Genomic DNA, 27,648 nt, shown 5'->3' with positions numbered 1-27,648 from the left:
CTCAAGACTTTGTTGAACGTATCTGCCATTGAACGACTCATTCTAACTTAGCCTGCTTAATGAAGACTAAGAGCCCACTCTATGCTAGGTTCTCTTTCCCTAACATGGTCTTGGCTCTTGGCACTTACCATGCTCTTCTGCCCCTCTGGCCTCTGTGCCTCTATATTGCTGTTCCCTCAGTACAAATGTTCTTCCTTTCCCCTCTTCCCTTCCTTGCTTTCTTGGCTTCCAGCCCCAGCTCAATCCACGCATCCTTTCTGAAACTTTCTCAGATTTCTGCAAGCAAAGACCTACCTTTCTCTGATTCCCCACAACTGCACTGTCTTTCATAATTTTTTTTGACTGTTTTTTTTTTTTTTTTTTTTAGGGCCCAAGGCATGTGGAAGTTCTCAGGCTAGCGTTCAAATGGGAGCTATAGCTGCCAGCCTACACCACTGCCACAGCAGTGCCAGATCTGAGCTGTATCTATGACCTACACCACAGCTCACAGCAGCACCATATCCTTAACCCACTGAGCAAGGGCAGGAATTGAACCCTAGTCCTCAGGGATTCTAGTCGGGTTCATTACCAGTGCACCACCACGGGAACTCCTGTCTTTCATAATATCATCTCAGCTCTTACCACAGTGGATTTTTACATAGGTTTAAACCTGACACCACCACCCCCCCCCAGAACACCTGGAGCTCTTTATTTATCTGTATTTCTCATGAGCTCTGCACACGTCTGATCAGGAGGTACCCAACAGCTGTTGCTTGATGGCAGGATTCTCTCAGCCTTGGTGTCCCCAGCTAAAGTCAGTGGCTCTTGGCGCAGGAGTCCACAACCTAATACATGGAGGAACATTGGAGAACCAGCAACCTGCTATTCAAACAGCAGTAATTACTACATTTATCCTTTGCTGTCTAGCACCACTTAAGGTCTTTGTGTATTTCAGCTTTTATCATCTCATGTTTAAACTCTTTTAATCACCTGTAAGGTGATGGTGTTTACAGGAATTCCAACTGAGGAAAACTGTTCCACCCAAACTCTTCCTTTGCAACAACTCAAAACTGCCCTTTGGGATTTCCCATCGTGGCTCAGTGGTTAACGAACCCAGCTAGTATCCGTGAGGACTCGGGTTCAATCCCTGGCCTAGCTTAGTGGTTTAAGGATCCAGCATTGCCATGAGCTATGGTGTAGGTCAAAGACAGGGCTTAGATCCTTCGTTGCTGTGGCTGTAGCATAGGCCGGCTGCTACAGCTCCAATTTGACCTCTAGCCTGGGAACCTCCATATTGCCGTGGGTGCGGCCCTCAAAACCAAAAACTAAAACAAAACAAGAAAAAAAGCTATCCTTTGAAAACTCTTACAAGACTGCCTGAGGCTGCTAATAAGTCCCCTCCAGCTCTGTGATTCTGTGACAGCCAAAAAACCAAACATTTTTAAGAAGCCTTTATAGGTAGGAAATGATTCTCGGTGACGTTTCATATCAGAAAAATACCAGAGTCTCTGAAGAGAGCCATGTTTCTCATCTTTTAAATAGGGCTGAAGGCCTTAGATTTCTTTGCTTGGTGACTTGAAATCATGGGAGCATCCTTGTCAGATTTTATTACATAATGATTAGATTATATAACAGCCATGTGACAATGATTAGGCACCTCTACTTTCTAAGAGCCGACAACATGAACAATCTACCTACTTCTTTCTATTTTTTAGTGTTTTTTTATCACAAAAGTAACACATGAATCCCAATGACACAGACGTACATAGAACAAAAAAATGAAAAAGAAAAGCAACCCTATGACCCAGCAATGTGATTTCTTGGAATTTACCAGAGAAAAAGCACAAGTGCACAAAGAGACCTGTTGCATCATTGCAATGCAAAAACAAAACCCCCAAGCATTCTAAATGTCCATGGATATTTATGGTGCAGCCATACTAATGACTACTAGGTGTCATTTTAAAAGAATGATGTAAGCCTGCATAACTCTGCAAGACATACTTTGGAAGGAAAAAAGAGACATACTCTGAAATGGGAAACAAACATCAAATATATATAAAATACTATATATTTTGCAAGGGTGCATATGTATGTATGCATAGGTATAAAGTCAACCGGCGACAATAATGCAAATCTAGATCATGTTTTTAAGTTCCCGTCGTGGCCCAGTGGAAACGAACCCTACTAGTGTCCATAAGGACACGGGTTCCATCCCTGGTCTCCTTCAGTGGTTAAGGATCCGGCGTTGCCATGAGCTGTGGTGTAGGTTGCAGACATGACTTGGATCCCACATTGTTGAGGCTGTGGTGTAGGCCGGCAGCTACAGCTCCGATTGGACCCCTAGCCTGGGAATTTCCATAGGTGCGGCCCTAAAGAGACAAAAGACAAATAAAATAATTCTACAGATATTTGTTACATGATTTTTATTAATACCTTTCTGCCCTAGAAGTCAGACAACTCTGTGAGGACAAAAGTAGCATATCTGGGAGTTCGCGTCGTGGCTCAGTGGTTAACGAATCCGACTAGGAACCGTGAGGTTGCGGGTTCGATCCCTGGCCTTGCTCAGTGGGTTGTGGATCAGGCATTGCCATGAGCTGTGGTGTAGTTTGCAGACGCAGCTTGGATCTTGCGTTGCTGTGGCTGTGGCGTAGGCCAGCAGCTACAGCTCCAATTAGACTCCTAGCCTGGGAACCTCCATATGCTGTGGGTGCGGCCCTAAAAAGATGACAAAAAAGGGGGTGGGGGGAAATAACAAGTGTTGGCCAGGATGTGTGGAGAAATTCGATGAGGTCAAATTACCATATGACCTAGCAATTCTAGTCCTAGGTATATACCCAAAATAATTGAAAACAGGGACTTGAGCAGAATATTATATACCAATATTCATAGTAGCATTATTCACTCTATCCAAAAGGTAGAAACAACCCACGTGTCCATCAACAGATGAGAGAGTAGATCTATAAAATGTGGTGTATCCACGCAATGGAATCGTATTCAGCCATAAAAAGGAATGAAGTTTTTATTTTTGGCCACATCCATGGCCAGGGATTGAACCAGCGCCACAGCAGTGACTCAAGCTGCAGCAGTGACTATGCTGGATCCTTAACCTGCTAAGCCACAGATAACTCCTGGAATGAAGTTCTGACACAGGCTACCACATAGATTAACCTTGAAAACATGATGTTAAGTGAAAGAAGCCAGTCACAAAAGGAGGAGTATTGTGTGATTCCACTTATGTGAAATGCCTATCACATAATTCAAAGAGAAAGTATATTAGAGGTTACCAGAGGCAACCATAATATCCATTTTTCAGTGAGAGTGCTTGTCAGGTCTTACTAGATCCATGTTGTTTTTAACCTCATTACATGGCTGACCTTTGATATAAATTGTAAAATGCTGTACAAAAGCAATGAGCTGGTGGAGTGACTGATGAACCGCAATTTTCTGGAAGCAGCATTTTTATGTGGTCATCCCTCTGTGGCTTTTCTGTTTGTTTGGGTTTTTTTTTTGCCTTTTTCTAGGGCTGCACCCTCAGCATATGGAGGTTCCTAAGCTAGGGGTCTAATAGGAGCTATAGCCGCCAGCCTACACCAGAACCACAGCAACTTGGGATCCGAGCCTACACCACAGATTACGGCAATGCGGGATCCTTAACCCTCTGAGCAAGGCCAGGGATCGAACCCTCAACCTCATGGTTCCTAGTAGGATTTTTTTTTTTGTCTTTTGTTGTTGTTGTTGTTGTTGTTGTTGCCATTTCTTGGGCCACTCCCCCGGCATATGGAGCTTCCCAGGCTAGGGGTTGAATCGGAGCTGTAGCCACCGCCAGAGCCACAGCAACGCAGGATCCAAGCCGTGTCTGCAACCTACACCACAGCTCACGGCAACGCCGGATCGTTAACCCTCTGAGCAAGGGCAGGGACCGAACCCGCAACCTCATGGTTCCTAGTCGGATTCGTTAACCACTGCGCCATGACGGGAACTCCCCTTAGTAGGATTTGTTAACCACCGAGCCACAATGGGAACTCCTGTCTTTTCTGTTTATATCCAACTCATTCACTGTCATTTTCCTAACACCTGTCAAGAGACCCAGCACAAAGAAATTATTGGTCAAATAGACATTCACATGCCAGTGTCACTCGTGTTAAAACTCTTTACAGTCCGATTCTGTGTCCTTTGTGTGTGTGTGTGTGTGTTTCGTTTTGGTTTTTATTTCCACACTTTGTACAGTAAGGGTAGGGGCACTAAACACTTAAGGAATGGTGAAGAGCAAGGGAGGCCATGTTCACCCTGTAGGGCCGGTGAGCTGTTGTCCGTGAGATACTCATATGCCCCCTAGTGGTACAGGTGGGAATTCCTCCTGGCTCCCTGTTAGCAGTTTGGCAATCTTGAAGAACTGGCTGAAACTGAGATGAAATTATCTACCCATAGATTAATAAATGTAGAAATGCATAATGGTGTAAATTCTGCTTACTTAAGATAAGCATAGTAATAAATTTTTCGTGTGATCTGAGGCTGAGATAAGACTCTGAGGGTTTCTTGATTTGAGGGCTGGGATCATGTTTAATCCATCTCAACTATTCCCACAAGGCCTAATGCACAGCTGTTTACTTTTTACTTAACAAGTAATGCATGAACTTGATAGAAAACTTTAGACAACACAATAGGGAAGAGAATGACAAGTAAATCTTGCTCCAGGCCTAGGCCCTCAGCGTCCCTTCCTGGTAATAGTCACTGGTACTAGATTCTCTGGAATCCTCCCAGGAGGGTGATTAACTCGTCCTACCGTGCCTGGGACTTTCCCGGCTTTATCACCTAACCCCGCACGTCCTGGGAAACCCCACAGCCCCGGGCAAACCGGGACATTGGTCACTCTACCTTCCAGAGTCACTATTTGTCATACCCATACATATACACATATCAGTTGCATTATGGTGCTGGTGTTATCGTCCTTAAAAATATATTTCAGGGAATTCCCAATGTGGCCCAGCAGAAATGAATCCAACTAGTATCTGTGAGGATGTGCGTTCCATCCCTGGCCCCCCTCAGTGGGTTAAGGATCTGGCATGGCTGTGAGCTGTGGTATAGGTCGCAGATGCAGATCAGACCCGGCTTTGCTGTGGCTGTGGTATAGGCCAGCGGCTTTAGTTCTGATTCGACCCCTAGCCTGGGAACTTCCATACGCCACATGCGCAGCACTAAAAAGCAAAAAATATATATATGGGTATATATATGTGTATATTTCAAAGACCATTCCATATCAGCTGTATATTCGTTTAACAAATACCTATGGAGTTACCTACCAGGCATTCGGCACTGTTTTTGTTTGTTTGTTTTGTCTTTTTAGGGCCACACCCATGGCATATGGAATTTCCCAGGCCAGGGGTCAAAGCGAAGCTGTAGCCACCAGCCTACACCACAGCCACCGAAATGCCAGATCCCAGCCGCGTCTGCGACCTACACTACAGCTCAAGGCAACACTGGCTCCTTTAACCCACTGAGCAAGGCCAGGGATCAAGCCTGCAGCCTCACGGATGCTAGTCAGATTTGTTTCCACTGAGCCATGATGGGAAGTTCCTAGGCACTGTTTTATTTTTTTCTTGTTTTTTGTTTTTGGCTGTGCCCGAGAAGTGTGGAAATTCCCTGGCTGAGCCACTACAATGACAATGCCAGATCCTTTACCCGCTGCGGCCACAAAGGAACTCCTATGTACAGTTTGGGGAGCTGAATATACTATAGTAAGCAAAATGGACAAAAATCCCTTTCCTTGTGGCATTAATATACCAGTAATTGTATCTGTATTTATCTAATCACTTTGCTGCTGTAAACAATGCTGCCCCGGATATTTGTGTTTGCATATCTTTCCCACATGTCAGTGTGATTCAGGCTGTAACAGCGCCATCCACAGAACTTTATGTGATGGTAGAAATGTTCTTTATCTGCTGTGTCCGTGGCTACCTGGGCTACTGAGCACTAGAAACATGACTAATGAGGCTGAGGAATTGAATTCGTAGTTTTATTTTATTTATTTTTATTATTATTATTATTTTGTCTTTTGGGGGGCTGCACCCACAGCATATGGAGATTCCCAGGCTAGTGGTCGAATCAGAGCTTCAGCTGCTGGCCTACACCACAGCCACAGCAACATGGGACCCGAGCCATGTCTGTGACTTACACCACAGCTCACGGCAACCACGGATCCTTAACCCATGGGTCGAGGCCAGGGATCGAACCCACATCCTCATGGATACTAGTCAGATTCATTTCTACTGTGCCACAAGGGGAAATACCTAAATTTTTAAATTTAAACAGCCACAGTATTGGAAGATGCAGGTCTATGGGATAAAGTCCTAAAAAGAGAAAAAATAAAGGGTATGTGCTTTTGAAACTTAGATAATTCTAGGCAAATCACCCCCATGAAAGAGGTTGTATTAGTTATTTGTTGCTTCATAACAAATGACCATACCTAGCAACTTAAGCAACACCCATCGATTATCTTACAGTTTCCGTGGGTGACAAGTGCGGGTGTGACTGGGTCACCTCACACTGGAGCACATCTGCCTGTAACTTTCCTTAGGATCAATATTTAGTTGAATTTTTTTTCTTTTTTTCTTTTTCTTTTTTTTTTTTTGCTTTTTAGGGCCACAATCCTCAGCATATAGAAGTTCCCAGGCTAGGGGTCGAATTGGAGCTACACCACAGCCACAGTAACACAGGATCTGAGCAGCATCTGTGACCTGCAACCACAGCTCATGGCAGTGTTGGATCCTTAACCCCCTGAGCAGGGCCAGGGATGGAACCCACATCTTAATGGATACTAGTTGGATTCATGACCGCTGAGCCCAAATAATTTTTTAAAGCTTCTGTCACCACCCACTTACCTCACCTTACCTAACAGAGATCACGTCTTTCTCCCTCGCACCACATCCCCAGCACCAGAGGGCCTGCCACACAGTAGGGCCCACAGGGACTCTGTTGCTTGAATGAGTGAGTCTTCCTTGGCAGTAAAAATCAAGTTAGTGAAGTCTTTGAGCAGGAACCCTTCCTCTACTCCAGGCTCATGACAGAACCCCAAGAGGATCTTAGATGATGCAGGCAATCCGAGAGAGGATGCCAAAAACTCAAGAAGAGGAAGAGCTGCTTGGGGGAAATAGTTTCCTCAGGAACATTAAGGGAAAATGGGAGGAGAAAGGTTCATTGATTTGACGCACATATTAGGTGGATTGTTGAAAAGCAGCAAGTATGAGGGTGGGGAGGGAGGGCTAAGAAAGGGACAGTGGGGACATTTTCACTGAGGATGCCTAGGAAAAACAGGAAAGGCACCTTTGGTTTAGTCTCAGCATCGATGGGGGGCTGTGTGGATTATGCAGGGTAGTGGTTCTGAAAGTGCACACCCCACCCCACCCCTGGTCGGCAGTGGCTGTCTCACCTGGAAAAAAAATGTTAGAAATGCAAATCCTTGGGAATTTGCACCTTAAATTTACTGACCAGCTGAATCAGAAACTCTGGGGGTCGGCCTCAGCAACTTGTGTTTTAAGGGATCAGTGGGTTAAGGATCTGGCATTGTCACTGTTGTGGCTGGGGTTACTGCCGTGGATTGGATTTGATCCCCGACCTAAGAAATTTGCCACCAGTGGGGCCAAAAAAAAGAGCCCTTCAGGTGACTCTAACGCACACTAGAATTTGAGAGTGGAGAATGACTAGCACTCTTTTTTTTTCTTTTTTTAATTTTATTGGAATGTAGTTGATTTACAGTGTGTTCATTTCTGCTGCAGCAAGGCGATTCAGTTATATATACATATATATATACACATATATATATATTCTTTTTCACATTCTTCTCTATTATGGTTTATCACAGAGTATTGAATATCCTGTGCTATACAGTAGGACCTTGATGTTACAACTGGCACTCTTTTTATTTTATTTATTTTATTTTTGTCTTTTTACGCCTGTACTCACAGCATATGGAGGTTCCCAGGCTAGGGGTCAAATTGGAGCTGCAGTCTCTGGCCTACACCACAGCCACAGACACTCGAGATCCAAGCCACATCTGCAACCTACACCACAGCTCACAGCAATGCTGGATCCTTAACCCACTGAGTGAGGCCAGGGATTGATCCTGCATTCTCATGGATACTAGTCAGGTTCATTAACCACTTAGCCACGACGGGAACTCCAAACTGGCACTCTTAAATGCACAGGGGCCAAAGCCAGAATGCATGGGTTCAAATTCAAATCTAGAACTCTCCTTTTCCATCTGTGTTAAAGGGTAATTTAATCTCTCTGTGCCTCAAATTGCATAGTTGTAAAATGCAAATAATAGAACCTAAATCAGGAGTTCCCTTGTGGCACAGCAGGTTAAGGGTCTGGTGCTGTTACTGCAGCATCTCAAGTTGTTGCTGTGGTGAGAATTCGATCCCTGGCCCAGGAATTTCCTCATGTCCCAAGCACAGTCAAAAAAGAAAAAGAAAAACCCTAAGTCATAGCTTGCTGTGAGGATTCATTCATGTAAAGTACTCAGAGTAATAAGAACGAAAAGCTTTCACAATTAGTATCATATTATTTCAGTTCTGTCCTCTTATCTCCATGACTAAGTATATGAGCTGTGGAAAGTTCATTTCAAGACCCCAGACTGGGGGAGTTTCCTTCGTGGCCCAGCAGAAACAAATCTGACTAGCATCCATGAGGATCCAAGTTTGATCTCTGGCCTTGCTCAGTGGGTTAAGGATCCAGCATTGCCGTGAACTGTGGTGTAGTTTGCAAATGTGGCTCGGATCCTGTGTTGCTGTGGCTGTGGTATAGGCCAGCAGCTGCAGCTCCGATTTAACCCCTCACCTAGGAACCTACATATGCCGTAAGTACGGCCCTAAAAACAAACAAAGCAAGCAAAAAAGAGCCCAAACTGGAGGGGAGGGTTCCTGCTGTAGTGCAGCGAGTTAATGATCTAACTACTCTCTGTGGCGGCGCCAGTTCTATCCCCAGCCTGGGACAGTGGGTTAAGGATCATGTGATGTGTTGCAGCAGTTGTGGCATAGGTCAAAGCTCTGGCTTGGATTTGATTCCTGGCCTGGGAACTGCCGAATGCCACATAGGTGTGGCCGAAAAAGAAAAAGAAAAAAAAAAGAGCCCAGACTGGAAGCACTTAGTGAATTTGAAGCCCAGGTCTGGGAGTTCCCTGCCCTCACCATCCCCGTCCCCCCACCCCCGGCTCTCAGCACGGGGTTTACCGCAGCTACAAGGCTAACACATAAGCTTATAAATACCCACAACACATCTCTGCCCCGCTAAGGCACCCCCATCCCTGGAAGGGAAACTTTTGCCTGGGAAGAGGTCAGATGCATGAGTGCCTGGCATAGGAAGAAGAAAAAGAAATGGTAAAGTGTAACCACTGGCCTTCTTGTGCCACTGCCTACACCCAAATTATTCAAAAGGTGCCCACATGGCTAGCTAAAAATAATCCTCCTGCTGCCAGCAGGTTAAGCAAAATCAACCCAGAGGACTGGGAACAGAACAAATAAGGCACAAATTTGCATTCAATCAACCTGACTTAGCAAACATGATTTATTTGTCCTGTGCAGACTCCTTAACTGCGAGGCCTTTGTGGCCTTTCAGGGCAGAGTTTAATTGATCATGGACTTCCCTGGTTAAGAAAACCGCACAAACTTGTTAGCAGAACTTGCCTTTTAAAAAGAGATAACTTTTGGAGTTCCCGTCATGGCTCAGTGGTTAATGAATCCAACTAGGAACCATGAGGTTTTGGGTTCAATCCCTGGCCTTGCTCAGTGGGTAAAGGATCCAGCATTGCCGTGAGCTGTGGTGTAGGTCACAGACGCAGCTCGGACCCCAAGTTGCTGTGGCTGTGGTGTAGGCCAGCGGCTACCGCTCTGATTGGACCCCTAGCCTGGGAACCTCCATATGCCGCAGGTACAGCCCTAGAAAAGACAAAAAAGAGATAACTTTTGTTAAATGGGCTATATATATATACAAGAGCCAATTTGGTGTAGTGGAACATGGAAAAAAGTTGGGATTCAAAACATCTGAGTTGGTTTTTTTTTTGTTTTGTATTTTAGGCCTACACCAGTGGCACATGGAGATTCCCAGGTTAGGGGTTGAATTGGAGCTGCAGCTACCGGCCTACGCTACAGCCACAGCAACTCAAGATCCGAGCCCTATCTGTGACCTACACCACAGCTCACAACAATGCTAGATCTTTAACCCACTGAGCAAGGCTAGGGATCAAACCTGCATCCTCATGAATGGTAGCCAGATTCGTTTCCGCTGAGCCACAATGGGAACTCCCAGAACACCTGGCTTCTAAGGCCTACCCTTTTCTTTCAAGATTGAGGTTTAGTCTATGGCTTCAAGCCTCCATCTTCCCATGTAATACAGAGCTGGAGCTAAACCCCCTTCCCCAGGAGGCATGTGTCACAATATTAAATAGTTTGCTTCTGAGGTAGATAACGATTACTTTTTTTTTTTTTTTGCATTTTAGCGCCACACCCATAGCACGTGGAAGTTCCCAGGCTAGAGGTCAAATCTGAGCTACAGCGCCAGCCTACGCCACAGGCACAACGCCCTATCCAAGCGGTGTCTGCAACCCACACCACAGCTCACGGCAACACTGGATCCTTAACCCACTGAGTGAGGCCAGGATCGAATCCGCAGCCTTATGGACACTAGTCTGGTTCATAAGCCACGATGGGAACTTTCCATAGAGATTACTTCTGCTTTCACTAGGAAGTTTCAGTGTGGTGACAGCCTGCCTTCAACACCTCTCTAATCATAGTTAATCTCCCTGTTCAGCTCAACTATATCCAGCATTAATTTATAAGACTATATTGTTTCCGCTGTATTTTCACAGTGCCCTGTAGGAATAAGTGGTATTGATTTTCTCTTTGTAGCTCGGGGAGGGCTATCTCCTTTTACAACATGTTTGCTGAAGTTTAAAGATCAACTCGACGAGAAAGATTAAGTAATAATGCATAAGCAAATTAAAAAAAATTTTTTACGGGAAGTTCCCTTCCTGGCTCAGTGGTTAACGAACCCGACTAGGATCCATGAGGATGCGGATTCAATCCCTGGACTTGGCACTGCCCTGAGCTGTGGCGTAGGTCGCAGACGCGGGATCCAAGCCTCCTCTGTTACCTACACCACAGCTTCGGGCAATGCTGGATCCCCCACCCACTGAGCAAGGCCTGGGATGAAACCCGCATCTTCATGGATACTGGTGGATTCGTTTCCACTGCGCCACAATGGGAACTCCATAAGCAAACATGAAGTATAATAATAACGATTTAAATTCGGTAAACAGTGGCTAAAGCCAAAGCCTCCACACTCTCCTATCTCCTTCCTTCTCTCCCCTCGGAGGAGCCAGGAGGCGTGGCCCACGCCCCGCCCCCCAGCCGCAGGCGCGGTCCATAAGCCCCGCCCCCAGCGCCCCTCGCGTCCCGCCCCCTCGCCCCTCCCCGGCTGGTTGCTAGCCCCGCCCCCGGCTCGCCAGGGTCGCAGTGGTGCTGCACTCCGCGGCGGCAAGATGGCGGCCCAACCGCAGGATCGAGAGGGTGGTGCGCAGCTGGCAGGGCCCGCGGCGGAGGCCGACCCCCTGGGCCGCTTCACGTGTCCCGTGTGCCTAGAGGTGTACGAGAAGCCGGTGCAGGTGCCCTGCGGACACGTGTAAGCGGCGAGTCGGGGTCTGGTTCGGGGGGCGTCTAACTGGGAGGATAATGGCACCGAGGAGCGAGGCCCGCGCAGGGAGCGTCTCGGGGCGGGAGTGAGAGGACCGGCCTAGAGGCGCCTCTCCGCGGGGCCCCCGGGGCTCCTGAAGACCCGTGGCAGTTGGTGGGGTGCTCTTTTCGGCCCGGCTTACTCCCACCCGTCCCGCTCTTCTGTCGAGCGCCTGCCGCGTTCCAGGCGGCCTGCCAGGCCCCTTCCCACGCATGACGGTGGAGTCGAACCCTATCGGGTGTTAACGTCGGGTTGAAAGTCGGCCCTTGGAGAGCCAGAGTTTCCCTTGAATAGTCTTTACGAGGTTCCTAAAGTATTCTACGTATGGTGTTATCTGTCCAGCTCTGCCAAGAAATTCTAATGTGCACTGAAGTTGGAGAAGCGTTTAACTAAAAGAACAAAAGGGAAGTCTTGATGTAGATCTGACCTGTCTGCTTAACTGTGAAAGAGGTCAGCAGTTGGCAGATTGAGGTTGTTAGCCTTCCTACTAGTGTCTGAGGTTTGTTTCATTGTATTTGAAGTTAAGCCTCCATATTGCTGGTAGACTGCCTATGACGGCTGAAGGAAATGTGTGTGAAAATGTCCAGTACAGGTTCTAGGGCAGGTGCTTTGACGTTGGCCGGAGTTGAACCTAAGCCTTGCTCCATCAGACTCGCAAACACCCAGGTCGAAAGAATTGTAGAAAATGTGGTCACCTGCATCTTGCTGAGAGCTGAATTTCCTCTAATGGCCTCCCCCAATGTTCATGGTGGCCATCACCTTGCTATTGGCCTTAGAGTCCTTCTATCTGTCAGTAGGCACGATAGACACCTTCTTATTTTTGCAGCTGTCCTGCGGGGGCGGGGGGGAGGGGGGGGAGGATTGGCAGCTATTTTGCAGGTGAGGACATGAGGCTCACTTAGGCCCGGTTCACCTTGTCTGACTCTTCCCAGATGGACTGCAGGTGTCTGTGTGCCAGCCCAGAGAACAGTCGGCACCTGGCAAGGGCTCTTCAGCCACACTGACCACGCTTTGCCTCTTCAAGTACACTAAGATCTTTCTAGCTTCAGGCTGTTCCTGCTTGCAGTTCAGTTAGCCTGGAACTCTTCTTGTGCCATCTGCACCTCCCCCCGCCACTACCCCAGATCCTTTCCAGACTTCCAAGTCCCAGTTTTACCTCTCTTCTCACCATCCCCATTTAAATTATACCCCCTGCTTCTCTCCTGGGGCTTCCTTCTCCTGCTTTGCACAGAGCAAAACCTAGGGATCATGAAGGCCCTGTCCTTATCTATTTTGTGTCTCTTTCTGTCCCCTGTGCCCACCATAGTGTCTGAGCAACCATCTCCAATCTTATATTCCACTGACTAAAATACTTGTATGCCCACTGTGTGCCAGATTTGGGGGCATAGTAAGAAACAAGGTGATTCTGCCTTCAGAGTTCACAGTCTAGTAAATTGATGATAAATAAGTACTAACAAATGCTCAAACTTGTCAAAACTCATTGTGCAGTGGGAAGGTATTAATTATAAAGATCAAAGCTGTGTGGGGGAGAGTGATCAGGTAGGGGATGGGTGAACTAAGATATTAGTGGTAGAAGCAAACTTAGAGTTCAAGTGGTGTCTAGGTAGCTTTCTCATTGAGCCCTCTTTTCCCTGGATCAGTCCTCCTTATCATATTTACCTAATTTTGGATTAATTCCATGGATTTCATTTACAGTTAACATTTATAAAGAGGCTTGACCCAGGACATTTTACCAACTAAAGAGCAGCAAAATTTGAAGTTTCCTTGAGCCGGATGGACCTTTCCTAGGTCAGAGGTCAAGGCGCAATACTGGGATTCAGACGTTGGCTCTTTCTGTCCTCTATCCCCTACTTGTTCCATGTGTTCATCAGTTCAGTGCTGATTGAAGACAGATGGCAGCAGCTCTGTGAGGGCAGCCAAGTCTCCCTGGGCTCCAGCCAAGTGCTTTTTGCTCTGCTTGGTTGATTTTTGCTAACTTTGTGCTTGGAAACAAGCATCATTGCACCTCTGGCTGCTCCGGGCGTTGAATTTTTGTAAAACTTTATTTCAAGCCCTGTGTTTTATTTCCCTCTTCAACTTGGTGGAATACCGTTGGAGGGCCGGTGGCTGGGTGCTCAAGAAAAGGGACTTTCTACTATTGCTGTAACAAGAAGGGTGGAGCAGCTATAAGGTTAAACTAGAAAAAAGCCTGTAAATAGGAAATGGAAACTAAAAGCTGTCCTAGATGCAAGGGCCGTTTAAAAGCAGGCTCGTTCATCGGGCATGACTCAGGCTTATGGTGGCCGGTGAACGTTGGTCTCAGCTGTATCTCGGTGTGTGCTTGAGGGAGGTTTTGAGGCTCTTATCTACAAAGCTGAGTTTGGTTTGTTTCCTTTTTCTCTGTGGGACCCTCTGTGCCCTCTTGGGTTGCTCTGTTGATCTTCCCTTGAGAAGAGGTACAAGTGATGACCATAAGGCTCCACCTGCCTCTTTAACCTCATTGCTTACGCTCTCCCCGTCGTCTGCCACATCGTGGCCTCAGAGGCCTGCCTTCCTACCTGTTGGACCCTGCTTTGCCCTTGGTGTCATCTCTGTGTCACTCTTTTTGTCCAGGTCTCCTCATGATTTTAGGTCTCAGCTCAACTGTTACCTCCTTGAAGAAGCTTTCTTTTGATGCACGCCTCCTCCCCCAGTGATCTCCGCCTTGTTTTATTTCCTTCATAAATTTTATCACTGCCTGAAATTAACACTTGGGTTTTCCTCCAGTCTGGAATATAAGCATCATGAGGACGGGAACTTTGCTAGTTCCCCACTGTGCCTTCTCTCAGCCTGGTCTAACATTTTGCCCAGCAGCATTAACATCTAGCTAGATGACAGAAAGGAAGCAAAATTTTAGAAAGCAGAAAATTATCAAATGTGCAGATTACCTTTGATTATATGTCCTGAGTTCTGGCAGATTTTGTTTTGCTGCCTCAAACCTATCAGGTCAAGTATGTAGCCAGGGTGTTTTCATGTTTTGTTATTCTTTCTGTGCACTTTGTCGCAGTATAACCACCTGCCTAGGCTTCAGGACAGAAAGTTGGTCATCTTTGACTCTACTTCTTTTCCAAAGTCAGCAAATTACCACGTCCTACTGATTCCACCCTGAACTCATCATTGCTTCAGTTAGGCTCTCACAGCCTCTTGCCTTTAGCCGTCTGTTTGGTTTCTACTTCAGGTTTCTTCTCATCTTTCCTCATCTAAAAAAAAAAAAGTTAAACCAACCACTCTATTGTCCTTTATAACCCTAGAGTTATTTTTCTAAAACTTGAATTTGGTCTTATTGATACCCTGCTTTAAACACCTGGGTCCATACTGCTCGTGAGGAAAAGTTAAGTATTCATGATGCCCCTGAGAAGTAAAAGTCGAAGGGCCTCGAATCGTGCCCTCTGCTAAACTCTTTCTTTTAAGGCTCTTTCATGGATGCTGCCTCCGAAGTCTTACCAGCCCTGTCCTTGGTTCACAGCTGGTTGCTCTTGACATTGTGTTCCCATAGTGCCTTGCATTCACCTCTAATGATAGCTCCTGTTTGTGGTGCATTCCATATGTACTAGACACTGTACTAAGGGCCTGCTGTATGTATTCCATCCTGCCAGCAATCCTAGAGGTAGGTCCTGCGATCTCCATTTCACAGAAGAGAAGCTGAAGTTCGGGAAACCCCACCAAGATCCCTCATGGCAGGGGCTAAGGGTTGAAGACTGTGCCATAAAACTTCTTGCCATGTGTCATGGTAGTTTGCATTTATTTCTGTTGTGAGACCTATGTGTTCTTTGCAGGGAACACACATCCCCGTTTTTCTCACCTAGAAGGACTCAGTATTTGAATCGAGAGTAGGGAGCAGGTTGTTTTTAACTCATTACTCATGGATGTCACTTTAAAAGTTTATCCATTTTTGTTGTCTTGTCTCCACAATGCATGACGCAGGTTCTCTGTATGTCTGTTCTAGCTTTTGCTCTGCATGCCTGCAGGAATGTCTGAAGCCGAAGAAGCCTGTCTGTGGGGTGTGTCGCAGCACTCTGGCCCCTGGCGTCCGAGCCGTGGAGCTCGAGCGGCAGATTGAGAGCACAGAGACTTCTTGCCATGGCTGCCGTAAAAATGTATGTGGAAATAAAATGGAAGGGTCAGTGCCTTTCTTTGATGAGATGGGTAAAATGTAGAGCTGTTGCCACGTCGTCTCTGAAGTTAGAGCATGACGAGGTGACTAACAGCACGTGTGCATGCTTGTTACCTGTGGCGGTGGCTGTGCTATTTGATTTTGGTAACCTTTCTGGTTGCTTTTTTTTTTTTTTAAGAATTGATTTAGTATGTGACATAGTTTAGCTTTGAAAGCTATAGAAATCAGTTATCCCAGTATTTTCCTATAAAAGACCCATTCCCTCAAAGTAGCATATACAGTTTTAATTAGAATGTAATGACAGATTGGCCATCATTAAGTCTACAAATAACAAATGCTGGAGAAGGTGTGGAGAAGAGGGTTGGTGGGAAAGTAAGTTGGTGCAGCCACTGTGGAAGACAGTTTGGAGGTTCCTCAGAAAACTAAAAATAGAATTACCGTATAATCCAACAGTCCCACTCCTGGGCGTATATCCAGACAAAACTGTAATTCAAAAAGATACATGTACTCCTATGTTCATAGCAGCACTATTCACAATAGCAAGGCAGGGAAACAACCTAAATGTCTATCAACAGATGACTGAATAAAGATAAGGTGTACACACACACATACTCCACCATGAAAAGAATGAAATAATGCCATTTGTAGCAACATAGATACAACTAGAGATTCTCATACTAAGGGAAGTAAGTCAGAAAGATAAAGACAAATACCATATGATATCACTTACATGTGCAATCTAAACTATGGCACAAGTGAACCTATCTCCCTGTCTACAGAACCGGAACAGACTCACAGAGAGAGAACAGACTTGTGGTTACCAGCGGGGAGGGGGAGTGTGGAGGAGGAGTTTCGGGTTAGTAGATGCAAACCGTAACATTTAGAAAGGATAAACAACGAGGTCCTGTGTGTGTATAGCACAGGGAACTCTCTTTAGTCTCCTGAGGTAGACCGTGATGGATAAGAATATTAGAAAGGTGTGTGTGTGTGCAACTGAGTCACTTTGCTATACAGTAGAAATTGGCACATTGTAAATCAACTATAGTAAAAAAAATTAGGAATTCTCTTGTGGCACAGCAGGTTAAGGATCTGGCATTGTCACCGCAGCAGCTTGGGTTCAGTCTTTGGCTCAGGAACTTTCACATACCAAAGTGCGGCCAAAAAACAAACAGGAGTTCCCGTCATGGCGCAGCGGAAACGAATCTGGCTAGGAACCATGAGATTGCAGGTTTGATCCCTGGCCTTGCTCAGTAGGTTAAGGATCCGGCGTAGCCTTGAGCTATGGTGTAGGTGGCAGAGGCAGCTTGGATCCTGTGTTGCTGTGGCTGTAGTGTAGGCAGGCAGCTACAGCTCCAATTGAACCCCTGGCCTGGGAATCTCCATATGCCGAGCCCTGGGTACAGCCCTAAAAAGACAAAAAAAAAAAAAAATTTTTTTTTTTTAATTGAAAAAAAGAATATAGGAGGAATTCCCATCATGGCATAGTGGAAACAAATCCAACTGGGAACCTTGAGGTTGCGGGTTTGATCCCTGGCCTTACTCAGTGGGTTAAGGATCTGGCGTTGCTGTGAACTGTGATGTACATTGAAGACTCGGCTTGGATCTGGCATTGCTGTGGCTGTGGTGTAGGCCCGAAGCCCTAGCTCTGATTGGACCTCTAGCCTGGGAACCTCCATTTGCCTTGGGTGTGGCCCTAAAAAGACCTGCCCCCCCCCCAAAAGACTTGTTCAACCTTTAGCCCTTGGCAAGGTGGAATTGTGATACAGAGGTCAATAGGAAATCATATGGTTAAGATAGCATTATCTTAAAATTTGAAATGCATCGATGCTCTTTTGTATGACAATATTAGTGTCAGTATTTATTTTAACATCTTTTGTAACTGCACAGGAGAAATACTTTTGTCTTATTTTCTTTTCCTGTTTTGGCCACCCTGTAGCATATGGAGTTCCTGGGCCAGGGATCAAGTCCAAGCTGCAGTTGGAACCTAAGCCACAGCTGCAGCAATACTGGATCCTTAACCCACCGTGCCAGGCTGGGGATCGAACCTAGGTCCCAGCGCTCCCAAGATGCTGCCAATCCAGGAACTCCATTGTCTTATTTTCAAAGAGAAATACACAGCATTATTGGTTTTTAAAGTATTATGATTTTATTAATTCCAGAAAACAGAAATATAAACTAATGTAGGCTTGTTCCCCGCTCCAGAGATTACCTCTTTTGAAATGGTTCAATTTAAAATGCTCAAAAAAAAAAAAAAAAAAGTAGGAGTTCCCGTCGTGGCGCAGTGGTTAATGAATCTGACAAGGAACCATGAGGTTGCGGGTTCGGTCCCTGCCCTTGCTCAGTGGGTTGATGATCTGGCGTTGCCGTGAGCTGTGGTGTAGGTTGCAGACGCAGCTTGGATCCCGTGTTGCTGTGGCTGTGGCGTAGGCCAGTGGCTGCAACTCCGATTCAACCTCTAGCCTGGGAACTTCCATATGCCGTGGGAGTGGCCCCAAGAAATAGCAAAAAGACAAAAAAAATAAAAAATAAAAGGCTGCAAAATATTTTTATGCCCTTTGACAAACACAGATCCTGTTACAAAATAGATCCTATTACAAAATATATATTTCTACAACTTCTTTTCACTTTTGAAAATTTTTTTTCACTTAATGACTAATTAGACACCCTTGCATGTCGGTTCCATTACTTTAACGCACTAGTATGGGTAGTCATAGAATGGATACACCTTACCATCGCCTTCCTTTCAGAATGATTTCAGGGTACACAGTGGCTGCAGTTCTGAATAGGGCTATCTCCCATCCCTTTTAATTGGGAGCTCTGTGGCTTGAGGTCAAGTTCTTTAGTTGGAGATAAGACAGAAGCATCGTGATAAGCTGGAGCTCAAATACTGAATCATTTTTTTCCTTGCTGTTTCTTTTCATTTAAAAACTCAGATACTGCAATAAAATTTCCTTTTACCTTCATCTTTAGTTTTGCATGCATGATGGTTTTTTTTTAATTCCGTATTTTTTTTATTTTCTTTAAAGATTAGTAATTAGTATTGTATCATACCTCCAGACATTACACCTCCAAAACTGTTTATCTTCCCTTTACCTCCTCTTTCTTCATTCCTTACACTTTTTCTTTCTTTTTAGAACACATGTGATAAAGCACTCTTCTTTGGGTTTTCTGTTCTCTCTATCTTGCACAGACTAGATTTAAGAGAAATAGAATCAGATTCTGTTTTGGGGGTGTTTCAAGATCATCACTATCTGGTGATAGGATGTTATTATTTAACTAGGATTACTGGCTTTTCTCCCTTTTACCTAAAAGGTTACTTTTCTCTGCTGCACTTGTAATAGAATATGGTTCTTGGCTTGCTGCAAGGAGACCAGTTTAAGTGCTAGTGTGGAGAACTTTAACAGAAACTCTGCAACAGTCAGGGTTTCAGCCCTGTCAGCATAAGCGGGAGTCTGGTGAGATTGTTGGCCAGGGGGCTAGAGGTCTGGTTTTCATCCTGCCTTTGCTTTGAGACTAAGTTGGACCGGATACAAGATCCTAACTAATTCTGATTCTTCCTGCCTAAGTTTTTCCTATCCAAGATCCGGGCACACGTGGCTACCTGTTCCAAATACCAGAATTACATCATGGAAGGTGTGAAGGCCACCACCAAGGATGCGTCCCTTCAGCCAAGGTAAATGACTGTCCCTCTTTTAGGTGGATATCTTTTTTCATGAGTTTTGGAAAGAGGAGGTATAATTGTTATGCTGGTTAAAGCTGATGTAAATTTTTGTGCTGGGTGTGGATGTGGAGGGCAACTCTGATGCTCATTTCAAATATTAGCTGTGCTGTTATTTTAGAAACAGTTGACCTGATTGGGAAGCGATCATCAGAATCCCTGTCAGAACACATTCAGTGAACTTTGCTCCTTTTTGGAAAATACAGTGGTTGAAATTGTGTGGAAAGTATTCATTGAGAGGTTTCTTCTTTTCTCCTGCCTTTCATGTTCTAGGAATGTCCCAAACCGTTATACTTTTCCTTGTCCTTACTGTCCTGAGAAGAATTTTGATCAAGAAGGGCTTGTGGAACACTGCAAATTAGTCCATAGCACGGACACCAAATCTGTGGTAAGAGTAAATCTTTGAATTTTTTGTTTTGTTTTGTGTTTTTGTTGTTTTTATAGAAAAAAAGTCGAACTTAGCAGAAAAATTACAGGATTAGTTAAATGAGCTCTTATGTACCTTTCCCCTCGATTCACACATTCACCTATGTTTGCTTAACCATACTCAGTATACATATTTTGTGCTAACCATTCAAGAGTAAGTTACAAATGTCATGACTCTTTGCCCCTAAATACTTCAGCATATATCTCCTAAGAAGAAGGATATTTTCTTAGAAAACCGCATTTTTTTCGTGTTTAAGTTTTATACTCAGGAAATGTAACATTGATGCAATCAAATATTTAATCTGGAATTCACGTTTAAATTTTTAACAATTGTAATCCCCTTCATAGCAATCTTCCCGCCCCCAAATCCTGAATCTGTGTGTTATATTTGGTTGTCGTGTCTCTGTAGTCTTTGGTTTTTCTTTGTCCTTGATGATCTTGACAGTTTTAAGGACAGGCCAGTTTTGTAGAATGTCCTTCAACTTGGGTTTGTCTTTCTTTTTCTTTTTTTTCTTGTCCTGTCTTTTTTTCGTTTTGTCTTATTCTAGGCCGCATCCGCAGCATGTGGAGGTTCCCAGGCAAGGGTTCTAATCGGAGCTGTAGCCGCCGGCCTACACCAGAGCCACAGCAACGCCAGATCTGAGCTGTGTCTGCGACCTACACCACAGCTCACAGTAATGCCGGATCCTTAACCCACTGAGTGGGACCAGGGATCAAACCCGCAACCTCATGGTTCCTAGTCAGATTCATTTCCACTGCGCCAGGATGGGAACTCCAGTCCTGTCTTTTTTTTTTAATTTGGGTCTGCACCCACAGCATATGGAGGTTCCTAGGCTAGGGTTGAATCAGAGCTGTAACTGCTGGCCTCCACCACAGCCACAGCAACGTGAGATCCAAGCCTTGTCTGCGACCCAGCTCACGGCAATGCCGGATCCTTAACCCACTGAACGAGGCCAGGGATCAAACCTGTGTCCCTGTGGGTATTAGATTCATTTCCACTGAGCCACAACAGGAACTTCGACAGACAAGGTCTCAATATAACATTTTCTCTAATTCAGTTTCATTTTTCCCATTTATCTCTGCTCCTTTTGAACTGTGTACTTAGTTTTATGAGCAGATCTTTAGCTCCACTGCTGTAAAAAGTAGTGCATAGACTCTAGAATTTACATGAGCTTTTGTTAATAGGATTAGGCCTGGTGGCATGCTTTATATTTCTGTCTTAAGTGTGAAGATACAGCTGATCTACTTGAGAATACTATAAATCTTCTCTTGACTTCATTGGACTCCTTGCCAAGTCCAAATTCTTGGCCAGGGATCGAACCCACCTCCTCATGGATACTAGTTGGATTCGTTTCTGCTGTGCCACAAGAGGCACTCCTAACTGGTCTCTTATTGATAAACATCAAGATTAGTTCCAGACAATCAAAAAGTTGATTAAGGACTGGATATGAAATGCTACAATAAAATTACTTTTACCCAATGGGTGGAATAACGGTGTTATATTCGTAAAGGGAAACATATTTTTAGGACTGTTCTGAAATAGTTAAGGGTGAATTATCGTGTCTTGTTTTTAAATGCTTCATTTATTGCTGAGGTAAGTATATCAGACTCACATCTTAGTGCTGGGGCTAAGGGACGTTTATCAAACTGTTTTCTACTTTCCTATAGCTCTGAAGTTTTTCATAATACATTTTTATTTTATTTTATTTTATTTTATTTTTTGTCTTTTTGCCATTTCTTGGGCCGCTACCGTGGCATATGGAGGTTCCCAGGCTAGGGGTCTAATTGGAACTGTAGCTGCCAGCCTATGCCAGAGCCACAGCAACTCGGGATCCGAGCCGCGTCTGCAACCTACACCACAGGTCACGGCAACGCCGGATCATCAACCCACTGAGCAAGGGCAGGGACCGAACCCGCAACCTCATGGTTCCTAGTCGGATTCGTTAACCACTGCGCCACGACGGGAACTCCTTCATAATACATTTTAAAAGGCTGCCATAGATTTTAATGTATCTTTGTTTATGTTTCTCTATAAAATAAAGTCTTGGATTTTAATCAGTTAAGCCAACAATTCTCTTTTCTCTGCGCGCACCCATTGTGCAAACGGCAGCCTCCTCAGTCGGATATACAGTCTGTTGCTTGTCTGGGTTGCCCTAGGGGACCTTGGAGATAGCTCTTTCCAGCGGACAGTTGTGTCTGGCCTCGTGCCGTCCCCACTCCAGGCTCCAGACGGGTGTATGAGGTGCCTTTGGAGAGCCCCAGGGTACAGTGACCAGGGTCCACACTGGCCAAGTCATCATGTCCATCCACACCAAGCTACAGAACAAGGAGCATGTAATTGAGGCCCTACTCAAGGCCAAGTTCAAGTTCCCTGGCTGCCAGAAAATCCACATCTTCAAGGAGTGGAGATTTACTAAGTTTCATGCAGATGAATTTGAAGACATAGTGGCTGAAAAGTGGCTTATCTCGGGAGTTCCCATTGTGGCTTGGCGGTAGCAAACCCATCTAGTATCCATGAGGATGCGGTTTTGATCCCTGGCCGCACTCAGTGGGTTAAGGATCCCGCATTGCCGTGAGCTATGGTGTAGGTTGCGGATGTGGCTTGGATCCCATGTTGCTGTGAATGTGGTGTAGGCCAGCAGTTGTAGCTCCTGTTCAACCCCTAGCCTAGGAATTTCCATATTCCAAGAGTGCAGCCCTAAAAAGCAAAAAAAAAAAAAAAAAAAAAAGGGTGGCTTATCCCAGATGGCTCTGGGGTCAGATACATCCCTAATCATGGCCCCTGGATGTATGGTGGGCCCTGTAGTCCTGAGATGCTTGGCCCTGTTCCTTCCTCACTCAGGCCCTCTAGTACATCCTCCCTCCTGACAGAAATAAGAATGAGGTCTTAGATGTGGATTAATTTGGTCAAAGGTTAAGTACATTCATAATTTTGATAGATATTGCTAAACTACTCTATGGTTTCTGGTTCTGCAACCTAATTGTCTCTCCCTTTTTTCTCCTCCTTTGGCTTCCTGAAATCCCTCTGATTATTCTGTCTCTGGCGAAGCCTGTCTTCTCAGCCTTCAGCCCCCCCATCCTGCCTTCCCTCCTGAGAGCCCCTCACTGCCAGTGTTTCAGCCCTTCCCTTTGGAAGCCGCCGCCGCCTCCTCAGACTGGTCCTGACGGTGCACGGCTCCGCGGGCCGGCTGCCTGCCCAGCTCGTCCCCTCGAGGAGGCCCCTCCATGTCACATTCGCCTCTTGTCCACCCCCTTTGTCCCATCGCCAAGCCAGACCCTTACGCTGCTTCTCCCCTGACCCCCTCCTCTCTGCCCATCTCTGAATTTTCCCGTGTAGCCAGACTGATTGCCTCTTTGCCATGTACTCTCTGTCTTTCCAGATGCCTCCGGCTCTTTAAAGTCCTAGTCAAGCCCTTGTACGAAGGCTTTTCTGCCTAAGCCCCTCATCTGAGCATTTATTTTGTAAAAATAGCACAGAAGACTGTTTTACTTCCTTGGGACATTGCTCTTCTGTCGTCTCCCTGGTTTTCACGTCATTTTGGGTGCTGGGTTGGAAGGCCATAGTCTAGGCCCTACTGGGCTGACACATTGTTCTCACCTCAGTAGATCCGAAATGGGTGGTATTGGAGTTCTCTGGTGGCACAGCAGGTTAAGGGTCCGGCATTGTCACTGCAGCGGGTTGGGTTGGATCCCTGGCCTAAGAATTTCCACATGCTGTGGGTGCGGCCAAAAAAAAATGGGTGTTATCGTGGCTTAAGCCTTTACCCTCCTCAGCCACACCCCATCCTACATGTCACTGGACTCCAGCAGGAGACTGACCATGTCTTCTGGGATGTGAATGTGACCTTGAAGATGTGACCAGGCTCTGGTCAGGACAGCTGTCCTGGGAGAAAGGCGGCCAGATACAGGTCGCAGAGGGCTAATGTCAGCTCAGTCATGGAGTACCTAAGACCATGCTTCTTTTTGGAAAGGTTTGTCCAATATGTGCCTCGATGCCATGGGGAGACCCCAACTACCGGAGCGCCAACTTCATAGAACACATCCAGCGTCGGCACCAGTTTTCTTACGACACTTTCGTGGTAAGTCTGGAGCCTGGGCTCTAATTCCTTCCCCTGAGGGACAGAACAGCTACCTCCCTTCTCTAACCTGGAGAACTATGAGTCCCCTTGGGGAGTTTTGTCACTAACATGATGGGCTCCCTGAAATGTCAGCTGTGTGGTATTTAAGAAGATGAACTGGCCAGTCATCTAGACTGAGGCAAAGTAAAGCTTGCTTTTATTTTTTATCTTTATGAAAACCTTTATCCACTTTCTTTCAGTGTATGGTTTCTACCTGTTACAGAACCTGGTTTGGGATCCTTAAGTTCAGGTGATTTTCGTAAGGAATTGCAGGCTGGGTGGTGCATGACTCGGGTTATGCTGCCATCATCTCCAGCTGATAGTCATGGTCGGGAAATGAAGGCACGGTATTGCCAGGCTTCTCCCCGGCCCTAACCTCAGTAAGCTGGAAATGCAGAATTCCATATGAAGCATCACCTCTCCCCCTTTTTTTCCGCATCTGTATGGAAGTTCTCAGGCCAGGGATTGAATCCAAGCTGCAGCTGTGACCAGTTCCACAGCTGCTACAACACGGAATCCTTAACCCACTATGCCAGGCCAGGGATTGAACCTGCACTTCAAGAGGGACCCGAGCTGCCACAGAGACAATGCTGGATTTTTAACCCACTGCACCACAGCAGGAACTCCCCATGTTTATTTTTTAAGTACTTCAGGTCAAGCTAAACGCATCAACTAGCCAAATGTGTCATCAAGTTTACATCCTTTCTCTCGAGCTGAGCTGTTTTGAAGGACACATTGTTGTCCTGGCATTCTAGTGGCAGAAACCTGGCCAACTGTTCAAAGTAAACCTTTTATTGGGAGTTTCCTTGTGGCACAGTGGGTTGAGGATCTGGCAATGTCACTGTAGCAGCCTAGCCTGCTGCTGTGGTGTGGGTTCGATCCCTGGCCCAAGAACTTCCACATGCCACAGGTGCAGCCGAAAAATAAAGAGAGAAAGATGAAATCAGTTCCCCAGTAGAGCCCACATACATAACTTTGCCTCATTGCACCAAAACGTCTGGTTTCACTGCAGGGTGCTCCATCTGAGCAGCTGGTTTGTGCCAGGCCTCCTTCAGGTGTTCTCTGGGTCTCACCATCCCGTCTGAGGGAGCCCTCATGTTCACCGCCAGGGTGAGGCAGCAGGGGCACAGATCAAGCTGTGTGCCCAGAGTCACGCAGCTTGCATCAAAAACAGTGGCCTGGGGCCTGGCCCCTGGCGGCCTCTCCCAAGCCCACCCCTCAGGGGCTCTGCTCCCTGACTAAAAGTCCTCACAGCTACAGGTGGTCACTGAGGCTGAGCCTCTGCTTTGCCCGTAGGATTACGACGTTGATGAAGAGGACATGATGAACCAAGTGCTGCAACGCTCCCTCATTGACCAGTGAGCAGGCTCCGTTTCCAGAGCTTCCATTGTGTGTCCGTGTGAAACATGTGACTCTTCCACCTAAAATGTACCACAGACCTGGAAGTGAGCCTTGGTGTTGGGATGGGGTCACTTCTGACAGGGAAACAGGTCCCCAGTCAAGCCCTCCTTTCCTTGGGGCTCTTCCCCTACTGCTCACTGTTTGTCATCTGTCCGGTTTTTTCCTGCTCCTCAGCCATTTCCTGGAGCTTTTGCCTCCTCTTTGGAAGAGAACCCAGCTTTCCACCTCTCCTCGTTTCATGCCTGCTTCTCCTGTCCACTGTTGATCTCTCAGGTCCTCCGAACCAGCCAGGACCTTTTCTGGGTCATGAGTAGCACAAATGAAACAAGCATCTCCTCCCCTTGTCCCCAAGGGGTGTGAGCGCCAGCAAGAATGGAGTGATGGGTGATGGAGCGCCCCCTCCTGTGCTGTGCAGATTCCTGTTGGTTGGTCCTTGGCGGCAGCTGCCAGGAGCTAGAGTTACCTCATGGGAAACATTTCACAGGTCTTGTTAGGGTGGATGTTCTGGGTTGAACATGGTCTGATGCTGGAAGTTTTGATGAGTGAGATTTTCCTATCATTCCTGCACACCCTTAGGATTTAACTGGTTCAGACTTAAATGCCTGCATGGTGCCTTTTTAGGGTATGGTGTCACCACGTATTTTTAGTGAAAATAAGTGTTTCTAGGTTAGGAAAGTTAAATTCCAATTATCCGTAAGAGGGGAGGAGGGTCAGCTAAGAGGTGGAAGGGCGCTAGCTTTTTGGTTCTAATTTTCAAACTGATGAAGTATTTTCAGATGACTCAGTCATGATGCCTCTCGATTTGGGAGCCTGCTTATGTTCTTGTCCTGGAAGCATGAAAAGAAGTCCTCAAATGAATAAGAAGTTTGTGAGCTCCCATGAATACTAGTTCTTGCATCTTTTATTTGGTAACTTAGATTAAATTGTGTTGCTTTTCTATCACAAATGGTTTCCTTATAAAACTGGTTACAACACGTGAATTGATGTGTAAAGACCTGCCTTCGAAAGCAGAGAGGTCTTGGGAGCACCACCTGCTGCCTGACCCTCCTCTGAGAAGTTGGTAATAGAAGCAGCTCAAGAAGCTTGGCGTTCACCATGTTTCATGAATATTAATAAATATAAGGCTAAGGGCTTGTAATGTATAGGAGTAGAGCCTCTGATCGACCAAAAGGCATCTGGATTTCAATTCATTTTTCCCTGCCAGACCTCTTGTCTGAATATGGACACTTTTTTTTCCAGTCAGCGGCTGAGGCTGCAAATGACGGGGCTTTTGGCCTGTGCACTGCTATTGTGGGCCCCTCTGTCCCTGCCACCGAGAGCCAGATGCCTAGGAACCAGCAAAAACACAGCTCTTGGGGGCAAAGTAATTTTTTCTAATCTGCTGTTGCTTGAGAGGGCCCAAATGTTATGGTCAGTTTCTTCACTGTAACTTCTGGAAAAAGTTCACTTCGAGCCCCCTGGATTGAGATCACCTCGGTCTAAGTTTAGAGGGAAATTGGACAAAACCTTCGTTTAGGGAACTGATGATGGTGGTCTCACGGGTGGTACCAAGAAACAGAGTTCCTTGTATTAAGTGCACTTCATGTATTTCTAATAAGAGGACTTTCCAGATAGTGACATTTGTTATGTTCTGGCTTTTAAAAGGTGAAATACAAATAAATTTCATAATTTATCCAACCAGTAAGCTGTAATGCCTGTTTTCTGGAAATAACCACCACTTGTTGAACTCTGGGCCTGGGGAGCCTCAGGAAGACTTGCTCTTCCTAAGGGGAAGTTCTTGTCTGTCACGAGTGAGCCCCATCTGGCTCGGATCTCAGCTCTGACACTTCACCAGCTGCCCTCTCTGGGCCTGTCTTCTCTGGAGATTAGACACCTTGCCCACCCTGCCCCGCCCCGCAGTTGGGAGCTCCAGTCAGGCAGGAAGTGACCATGTTCCATGAAAGAGGCTTTAGATGACTTAGTAGCGGCCCTGAGACCATCGCATGGGAGATCTGAGGTCATGGCCGTGTTTCAGTTTTGTACTCTGCCACTGGCTGTGGGACATCTGGAAAATACTTCTCCTTCCTGATGTAATTCGGCTTAAATAGGATCCTTCTCCTGCACATGGAGAGGGGACTGCAGTGGGGAAAGAAGGAAGCAGAGGCCAGGCG

The 27,648-nt window shown here is 46.0% G+C and overlaps 1 protein-coding gene and 1 pseudogene across 1 annotated transcript; both read left to right on the top strand.

Moving 5' to 3' along the window:
* Window positions 1–11,471: 11,471 nt before the first annotated feature.
* On the top strand, window positions 11,472–27,175 carry RNF114 (ring finger protein 114). Its single transcript, XM_047770886.1, has 6 exons — window positions 11,472–11,652; window positions 15,668–15,818; window positions 19,402–19,508; window positions 19,827–19,941; window positions 23,951–24,058; window positions 25,394–27,175. Exons 1-6 carry the CDS (start codon window positions 11,513–11,515, stop codon window positions 25,457–25,459), a joined length of 687 nt encoding a protein of 228 aa, XP_047626842.1. The 5' UTR covers window positions 11,472–11,512; the 3' UTR covers window positions 25,460–27,175.
* LOC125123793 (uncharacterized) lies at window positions 22,029–22,154 on the top strand (annotated as a pseudogene).
* Window positions 27,176–27,648: the final 473 nt, after the last annotated feature.

Source organism: Phacochoerus africanus, chromosome 3, assembly GCF_016906955.1.
Source record: "Phacochoerus africanus isolate WHEZ1 chromosome 3, ROS_Pafr_v1, whole genome shotgun sequence".
Lineage (NCBI taxonomy): Eukaryota > Metazoa > Chordata > Mammalia > Artiodactyla > Suidae > Phacochoerus > Phacochoerus africanus.
This window is presented reverse-complemented; position numbering and strand designations above follow the sequence as displayed.